Source organism: Caretta caretta, chromosome 1 (assembly GCF_965140235.1).
Source record: "Caretta caretta isolate rCarCar2 chromosome 1, rCarCar1.hap1, whole genome shotgun sequence".
NCBI classification, from domain to species: domain Eukaryota; kingdom Metazoa; phylum Chordata; order Testudines; family Cheloniidae; genus Caretta; species Caretta caretta.
Window position 1 is genome coordinate 251,863,630 of NC_134206.1, and position 9,411 is coordinate 251,873,040.

General features: G+C 45.8%; 1 protein-coding gene across 1 annotated transcript in view; it reads right to left on the reverse strand.

Annotated features, from left to right (window-relative positions):
• LOC125627236 (protein mono-ADP-ribosyltransferase PARP12) overlaps positions 1 to 9,411 on the reverse strand; it is a 31,360-nt gene that overhangs the window by 4,299 nt on the left and 17,650 nt on the right. Inside the window, exons 8-10 of the mRNA XM_048831152.2 lie at positions 7,995 to 8,091; positions 3,600 to 3,675; positions 1,264 to 1,394 (exon numbers count right to left, since the gene is read on the reverse strand). Coding sequence (XP_048687109.2) covers positions 1,264 to 1,394; positions 3,600 to 3,675; positions 7,995 to 8,091 — 304 coding nt within the window. The remainder of the gene's footprint in view (positions 1 to 1,263; positions 1,395 to 3,599; positions 3,676 to 7,994; positions 8,092 to 9,411) is intronic.

Sequence of the window (9,411 nt, forward strand, 5' to 3'; positions counted from 1 at the left end):
AGAAACATTAGTCTTCCTTCCCAGCTAGTTGGATAAATATCTTGTGGGGGGGGTGGGAGGTGGAATATCCCATGTACACCTTACTGACGGAAAGCCTAGTCAGAGGGGAGTTTGAAGTCATTCTGAACACTTGCAGAAATTCCCTAAACTAGAACTGTGGAAGTTCTGTATGACGGGGTGTACTAACCCTGCACTGGGCCAACTGGGACGGACCAATCACTGTGGGCCCAGGAGGCCACGCCCTCTTTCCCCTGCTGCACATGCTGCAAGTGGAAGAGCCAGATAACAGGAGGCAGCCCAGCTCAGTCAGCGCTGGCTGTGGAGGAAGAGGGATGTGTACTGCAGGCTCCTCCAGAGAGGCCAGTGACGGTCCAAGCTGCAGAGCCCATGGACCCAGATTATGCTGCGGGCAACTTGCCAACTGTGGAGGTTGATGGGGATGCCAAGCCGCCACCAGCTGAGGAGATGCCTGGGATGTAATTTGTGGTAGGAAGTGACCCAGGGGATGTAGTAGAAGCTGATGCCAAAACCCTTAGCGGGGAAGTCCCCAGCTTCATAGGGCCCTGGGTCAGAACCCGGTGGAGTGGGAGGGACTGAGGTCCCCTACCACACCCCACAGACCAGTAGGCGTGGCTGCTGTTTGCTCTCGGTCCCAGTCCAGAGGCTCAAGGACTACGACTCTGTCCTGTTCAGCCCTGCCCAGAGGGTCAGAATCCCACCTGCAACTGCCTACCCCAGCCAGGAGTCTCACGGGCTACTGACTGTTTGCTCGCTCAGCCCTGCCCAGGGTCCAGAGCCCACCACACTGCAATTACCTTATCTAACAGGGAAGCTCGACAACTGGGTGATGGGGTGTACCAGCCCTGCCCTGGGCCAAAGGGGTGGCCCAGCTCGACAAATAGTGCCTCCCGTCACACTCTTGTCATTTGCACTTGCAGATCTCCTTCACTGGCTGCCAAACCTCAGTTCTTGTGAAATGCTACTCATGGGAGATAATGCCTCTCCCCATCTGCAAGCAGTATCTCAGGGAGATGGGCTACTCCCACAGAGGGCTCTGAATAGCCGAGTAACCGCCATCTTGCCTGAGTTCTGCCTCAGCCAGCTGCAGATCTCAGTTAAGCAGTGGTCAAGCAAGTTCTAAAAAGCAGCTGTGCAGCAGTTTACATGGCTGCATACTGGCTTCTCACACAGGATTCTGAACATAACCAATAGCAGCACGTACTAACACCATGAAAATATACTAGAGCAACGTTTTACACGTACCACTGATACACTTTCCAAAGAGTCGGGTTCTGAATTCTCTGAATCTCTTGAATGACTGTTTTGGGCATTGTGCGCTGAAAGTCAGCCTGGACCTTCTTGTATTCGTCAGACGAGCTGAGAAGTTTGATCAGCTGTAAAAGAAAATATATATAAACCAATCTCCTATCTTTTACAGAGCCATCATAAACCACCACATTATTACTGCTCAAGTCCTGAATGAGGGTCAGGGGAGAGTGGTTCCTGCTTGTATTTTACCTTAGAAACACCATGAAATCAGCTTGAGCCTTCCTACTTTTATTGGAAGATTTGTTGAGGGTTTGTTGAGTGGGGGAATATTGGGAGTTGAAGATTCAACAAAAAACTTTTTCTCCAATATGTCAATCACAGTAGCCAAATAGAGCTGGGGGAGGAGGAAGTCACAAAACATTTGTCAACATTTTTCCTTTTTTATTTCAAATTTTTGAAATGTGAAAAATTTCCCTCTACTAAATAGATGTTTAAAAGCAAGACAAAAACCCCTACACAATTTAAGAAACTACCTCCTCCTCTCCATTGCTTGGCTTCATAATCAGGAACAAAAAGCCCAACCTTCCCCCCCTCTTTAGATCATCTTTAATGTCCTGCCTTAGGAACAACGTGCCTATCACCGCCTGCCAGTACACCCTACGGTGAAAACAAAATGCTGCACTCTCACCTGCTCCACCCGAGAACAGAAGTAAAATAAGTTTGCCTCACCACCCACAGCTATCTTGTATTGCTGAATTTAGTGCCAGTGCCCAAGAATGCATGAGCCCTTGGACCACAACCAAACGGAAAAAGAAGACAGCAGAACCAAATAAAATAAAGGCACTGAAAAGCCTTGTGGGTCTGCCTCCCCTCTTTGATTGCGGGACGTTAACCAGCTGTTGTCTCTAGGTTAATATAGTCACTGCTTCTTGATTAGGCCAAAGCCCTGAGCAATAAGGGACGTACAAGTGAGCCCTTGCACGCCTATCGAGCCCCGCTGACTTCAGCAAAGCTCTTGCAGGTACAAAGATCCACCTTCCCCCATGTCAGTGTGATAGTAGGCACAAGATTGCAATTACTAATATAGTAAGTACATCATGTAAGGGATGGTCATCTACAAGGGAACATGCAACACTGAAATGAAGGTTGGTTACCTGTAACAGGAGCTCAAGATGGCGCTGCATATTCACACACATGAAATAATGCACCACCACATGGTGCCTTGCAGTAGAACCTTCTTCTAGCAGCGTCAGCTAGAGCACTTTTACAGCACCCCCCTATCAGTATCACGGACACAGAACCTTTGACTGATCCATCAGATTCAGACAGCTCTGATGCATAGAAATCAGCACTGCTAACAGTGGCTGCTTTGCTCTTGTGCCTCATTTCCTTTGGTGTCACAACGGCTGTAATTGAAGGCACTGACGACTCCGGTTATGACACACTGATGAAATTCATCTTCCTGGAACCGGTAGTGGACATTGAAGCCAACTCCATTCCTGCAGTTGCAGAGTTCTGAAACAGCTGGAAAGCAGCATGGCACAAGGTACGGAACTGGGAAGAGTAACCGAACTGTCGCTCATTCTTTCCATGAGAACTGGGGCAGTGGTATCCGACCATGCGACCCTCGGTCCAGCCCTATACAGCCTTACAGGAGCTGCAGGGACCAGATACGGCCCTGACAGAGGATGCGGCTTCTTGGAACCCTTCAGTCTTTTGCTGCTGGGAACCACGGGGGCCAAGACTAGCCTTATGGATCTCAGATTGGAGGGATTGGATCCAGAGGGTCTGGCCTTGAGGGCTTCTTTCAGGACAAGGAGGTGCAGGTGAATCGCCCTATCCTCACATGCTCTGGGAGTTAAGATCCACCCAAAAGGTGAATGTTCTTCTTCTAGGCACCACACGCAGTCATCAGATGCCATGAAGACAGCCAAGCAGGAAGCGCACCTCTTAAATCCCAGCTTCTTTTGTTTCCTCAATTCCACCATAACACAGAATCAAAGAAGATCACTCACTAAACTGGCCACTAACACTAACACAACAGAAGCTTCGGTTCTAAAGAGGTTCACATTGTCCAGGCCCGCAGTTGGAAGGAAATGAGGTGGTGAGGGCACTCTACCCCTTATAAAGCCTCACCCTCAGAATGTGACAACGCCGAGGGGAGGGGCATGAGAACACTCTAGCTGATACCGGTAGAAGAAGTTCTATCAGAAATCACCATACAGTGATGCGATATCCCATAAGCGGGAATATGCCGAGTCTCTCAAAGAGGAGCCTACCTTTTAAGAAAGCTGTATGTGGTCAGACAGAAAAACTTAAGAGCTCCGTACCTGGTATCCCAATTCTGGTAAAGCTGATTTGTCCCAGTGAGCTGGAATGGATTCTTCCTGCGAATGCTCAACACCACTGTATATTACAAGAGAGTTGTTGTTGTTTTTTAAAATCATATTTAAGAGTATTACATTAGAAAGAGTTTTGCCTAATTTAGAATAAATAAAAGGTAACGCAATATATCTAAACATTTCAAAACTATCTTCAGTTCAGCATGCGTAACATATCCTGTCAAAAGTGTTCCAAACCTCATGTCAGTTAATTAGGAATGGAGGCCCCAAGTTATCAAAGCACTTTGGTACATATCTGACTAAGCATGAGAGGAGCCCTATTGATTTCAATGGGAACTATTTCCATGCTTAGAGTTGGGTATGCGCCTAAGTGCTTTGCTGAACTGGGGCCTGAGCACATAAAATGACAGAAAAGCACTCAGTGTCAATTGTTGGTATGAGTTGCATCTCCAAACTGAGCTCAAACTACCAATAGTTCTGGTGTAGGTCATCAGTTCTCACACAAAGCCAATATTTAGGGGTTAAGTCTCTTTTGTTACCATTAAGCTCACTTTGCTTGGGCCTTCTGCAGTTTTGAGTCCCAGTCTCCACTAGGTGAGCTTTTATGGTTTCCCTCCTACTGAGTATAAACAATCTGCCATTGCACATCCAATTCCACCTGCCTAATCAGGACTCAACCATTTGGGGGAGGGATAGCTCAGTGGTTTGAGCATTGGCCTCCTAAACCCAGGGTTGTGAGTTCCATCCTTGAGGGGGCCACTTGGGATCTGGGGCAAAAATTGGGGATTGGTCCTGCTTTGAGCAGGGGGTTGGACTAGATGACCTCCTGAGGTCCCTTCCAACTCTGGCATTCTATATATGATATTTCCAAAGATAACAGGTTAGAGATAGGGGTTTCATACTGATATCAGAGCATTATGTGAAAAGACTGAAATAATGAGCATATAAGCTTCCCCCGACATGAACTCCTGTATTGCTTCAAAATACCAAAACGTTATTTTCTAGTCCCTAACAGCCACAATATCAAGTTTGTCTTCAAATCCTGCTTGAAGCTGATAGCAACAAAAGCATGATTGGGGCACCTATTATGTATGCCTCACAGTGGTTAGGAAACATTTCAGCATCACAAATGCATGGTGCTTTAGTTCTCATTTACAAAAAACTAAACCATGTATCACCATCATAAACTCATTTACCCAAAAGAACATGTTTAGCTAAGTTACTACACTATTTTACCTTAGGAGGTACAAATGCCCATCATCATTTTTGCACCAGGTGTTCCTAATCCTCCCAAATACTATATTCCATTATTTAATTATTACTTCCCATCAAGTCACTGACCTGAATCCTGCTGATGGGCTCTGCCCCTTCCTACCAGCTCCTTGTGGCCTATGCTTGCCAGATTATCAATTGACTCCAGCAATGAATGACTCTATTTAGAGTCTAACTAGAAGGTGTGAACAAAAAAACACCCACTCAACTGGATAATTATTTCCCCCCCATAGCTGTAGCTTTAAAACACTGCCATACTAGTTTTAGTTGGGACTGGACACAGATACTTAAGTAACAGTGAGAAAGGCTGTTTCTGTTACCAATGACTCAAAGGTTTATTTTGCGTGTTTTATAGGCACCAAGTACTATAGAGAGAGAGAGAGATCTAAAGAAATCATAGAATATCAGGGTTGGAAGGGACCTCAGGAGGTCATCTAGTCCAACCCCCTGCTCAAAGCAGGACCAATCCCCAATTAAATCATCCCAGCCAGGGCTTTGTCAAGCCTGACCTTAAAAACTTCTAGGAAGGAGATTCTACCACCTCCCTAGGTAACGCATTCCAGTGTTTCACCACCCTCCTAGTGAAAAAGTTTTTCCTAATATCCAACCTAAACCTCCCCCACTGCAACTTGAGACCATTACTCCTTGTCCTGTCCTCTTCTACCACTGAGAATAGTCTAGAACCATCCTCTCTGGAACCACCTCTCAGGTAGTTGAAAGCAGCTATCAAATCCCCCCTCATTCTTCTCTTCTGCAGACTAAACAATCCCAGTTCCCTCAGCCTCTCCTCATAAGTCATGTGTTCCAGACCCCTAATCAATTTTGTTGCCCTTCGGTTGGACTCTCTCCAATTTATCCACATCCTTCTTGTAGTGTGGGGCCCAAAACTGGACACAGTACTCCAGATGAGGCCTCACCAATGTCGAATAGAGGGGAACGATCACGTCCCTCGATCTGCTCGCTATGCCCCTACTTATACATCCCAAAATGCCATTGGCCTTCTTGGCAACAAGGACACACTGCTGACTCATATCCAGCTTCTCGTCCACTGTCACCCCTAGGTCCTTTTCCGCAGAACTGCTGCCTAGCCATTCGGTCCCTAGTCTGTAGCTGTGCATTGGGTTCTTCCGTCCTAAGTGCAGGACCCTGCACTTATCCTTATTGAACCTCATCAGATTTCTTTTGGCCCAAACCTCCAATTTTTCTAGGTCCCTCTGTATCCTATCCCTGTCCTCCAGCGTATCTACCACTCCTCCCAGTTTAGTATCATCCGCAAATTTGCTGAGAATGCAATCCACACCATCCTCCAGATCATTTATGAAGATATTGAACAAAACCGGCCCCAGGACCGACCCCTGGGGCACTCCACTTGACACCGGCTGCCATCTAGACATGGAGCCATTGATCACTACCCATTGAGCCCGACAATCTAGCCAACTTTCTACCCACCTTAAAGTGCATTCATCCAGCCCATACTTCTTTAACTTGCTGACAAGAATACTGTGGGAGACCGTGTCAAAAGCTTTGCTAAAGTCAAGAAACAATACATCCACTGCTTTCCCTTCATCCACAGAACCAGTAATCTCATCATAGAAGGCGATTAGATTAGTCAGGCATGACCTTCCCTTGGTGAATCCATGCTGACTGTTCCTGATCACTTTCCTCTCATGTAAGTGCTTCAGGATTGATTCTTTGAGGACCTGCTCCATGATTTTTCCGGGGACTGAGGTGAGGCTGACTGGCCTGTAGTTCCCAGGATCCTCCTTCTTCCCTTTTTTAAAGATTGGCACTACATTAGCCTTTTTCCAGTCATCTGGGACTTCCCCCGTTCGCCACGAGTTTTCAAAGATAATGGCCAATGGCTCTGCAATCACAGCCGCCAATTCCTTTAGCACTCTCGGATGCAACTCGTCCGGCCCCATGGACTTGTGCACGTCCAGCTTTTCTAAATAGTCCCTAACCACCTCTTTCTCCACGGAGGGCTGGCCATCTACTCCCCATGCTGTGATGCCCAGTGCAGCAGTCTGGGAGCTGACCTTGTTCGTGAAGACAGAGGCAAAAAAAGCATTGAGCACATTAGCTTTTTCCACATCCTCTGTCACTAGGTTGCCTCCCTCATTCAGTAAGGGGCCCACACTTTCCTTGGCTTTCTTCTTGTTGCCAACATACCTGAAGAAACCCTTCTTGTTACTCTTGACATCTCTTGCTAGCTGCAGCTTCAGGTGCAATTTGGCCCTCCTGATTTCATTCCTACATGCCCAAGCAATATTTTTATACTCTTCCCTGGTCATATGTCCAACCTTCCACTTCTTGTAAGTTTTTTTTATTTAAGATCCGCTAGGATTTCACCGTTAAGCCAAGCTGGTCGCCTGCCATATTTACTATTCTTTCGACTCATCGGGATGGTTTGTCCCTGTAACCTCAACAGGGATTCCTTGAAATACAGCCAGCTCTCCTGGACTCCTTTCCCCTTCATGTTAGTCCCCCAGGGGATCCTACCCATCCGTTCCCTGAGGGAGTCGAAGTCTGCTTTCCTGAAGTCCAGGGTCCGTATCCTGCTGCTTACCTTTCTTCCCTGTGTCAGTATCCTGAACTCAACCAACTCATGTGGGCTATTACATACAGAAATTAATCCTTGCTTACCTTCACATTTGTTGAATTCTATCTGAAATTGCTCTCAGTTTTCAGACACATTTCATCCTAACTCACTATTATTATAATTAACATTTATAGTGCAGTAGTGCCTAGATGTCTCAGACATTTCACGGCCCCATTGTGCCAGCTCCTTTACAGCCATATTCAACAAAAGACCCTGCCCCCAAAGAACTGACCTCTCCCCCATCTGCTTATGCAACCTTTTTCATCTTGATCCAGCCTCTTCTCAGTCAGGTAGGGTGTTCGGGACCCATAGGTACAGCCATATCTAAAACTCTTTCCACTTCACATACACTCCTCGCTTTCCCTCCAAGAGTATCAATTCCTCGTACAAATTGTCTTAAAAACACTCTTTTTACTTTTGCTTAGTACTCACACTCTCTCTGCAAGACACTGCATAGTACTGCATGAATACATATGTAGCCACCACCTCAGAGTAGATTAGCTGTAGTTTACCTGGTTCTCCGTTTTTCCACATCTTGCGGGGAGATGAATTTGGGTCTCCTGCAAACCTCTCTCTGTGTCTTATAGCGAAGGTTTCTCTGATTCATGGCTGAAAACACAGCACAGACAGCAAATTTCTCTTTCAACAATCTTCACGTTTGGGGCAAAATTCTCCATTAAGACACTCTGCCAAGACTGCCACCTAACGATGCCAATGTCCCACTCTTACTACATGCAGCAAACTCCCATTTGCGTCACAGACTACAGGAGCCAAGGTCTACTATGTAGATCAAATAGGAGAATTCGGACTCAAATTTTTTTTTTTTAAAATAGGTTTGCTCTGAAATCTAGAGGAAATGACAGATACTTCACTTCACTTTCTAGGGCTATGGAGAGAATGGATGTATCATAGGTAGCAGTTGTGGAAGTGTCCCCACACTGTTCTGATCGTGTGCTTCAACCTTCACCTGGAAGAACCACCTCTATAGAATGGGTAGCTGCATTCTTCATACTCAGGTTTCAGCCTCTCCCTAAACGCTGTCAACAAAGGCCACAACGTGTGTGGACACCTCTCTCCCCTTACAGCTAAACTTGGACCATTAACTCTTCAAATAGGCTACCAAACAGCCATCACAGGCCACCAACTTTCATTGACTGGCAACACATGGTAGCCTGGATTTGAACCAATGACCCAAGAATGAAAGACTTCACTACAGGGACTCTAACAGCATAGTTATGCTGGCATAACCCCACAGCTCAGATGGAAGGGGCTTTTCCCCCATTGCTGCAGGAACTTAACCTCCTTGAGTGACAGTAACATTCTTCTGTCAATCTAGCTGCATCTACACTTAGGGTTAAGTCAGCACAGTTATGACTCTCAGGTATGTGGATTTTTCAGACCCTGAGCAATGCAGCTGCATTGACCTAAACTGTGTGTGTCTACAAGGCCTTTGTATCGCATTTACTGTCCCTAAACAAAACCCAAAAAAATCCAGGCTCCTAGATTTTTAAATATAAATAAAAACGGAAACCTTATTTTTGGAAAACAAGCCAGAATGTTATACCATTTGGGCTGTCCAGGCAAAGATGTCTGTATTTGTTCACAAAAATAAAGAGCTGGATTGAAGGAACAACCCCCACTGGTTACTTGAGTATTTCTAAGGAACTGACCTACAATAGCTTAATTTCTTGCAGAGGTAACTGGCTTTCATCTGATGCTCTTAGCACACTAAAAATACACAGATATGGCCTCTACAAGCTAAGTAACTTGCTCATGATACTTGGAAGAATGAGGATGCTTTCTAATAAATGGTCTTAAAGGAAAACTGCACCCATTCTGCATCATGCTTACGAACAATAAAGTGACTTTTTAAAAGGGTGGTCATAGTTCCCAATTTTTTATTCTATTTCTTTCTCTTTCTTTCTTTCT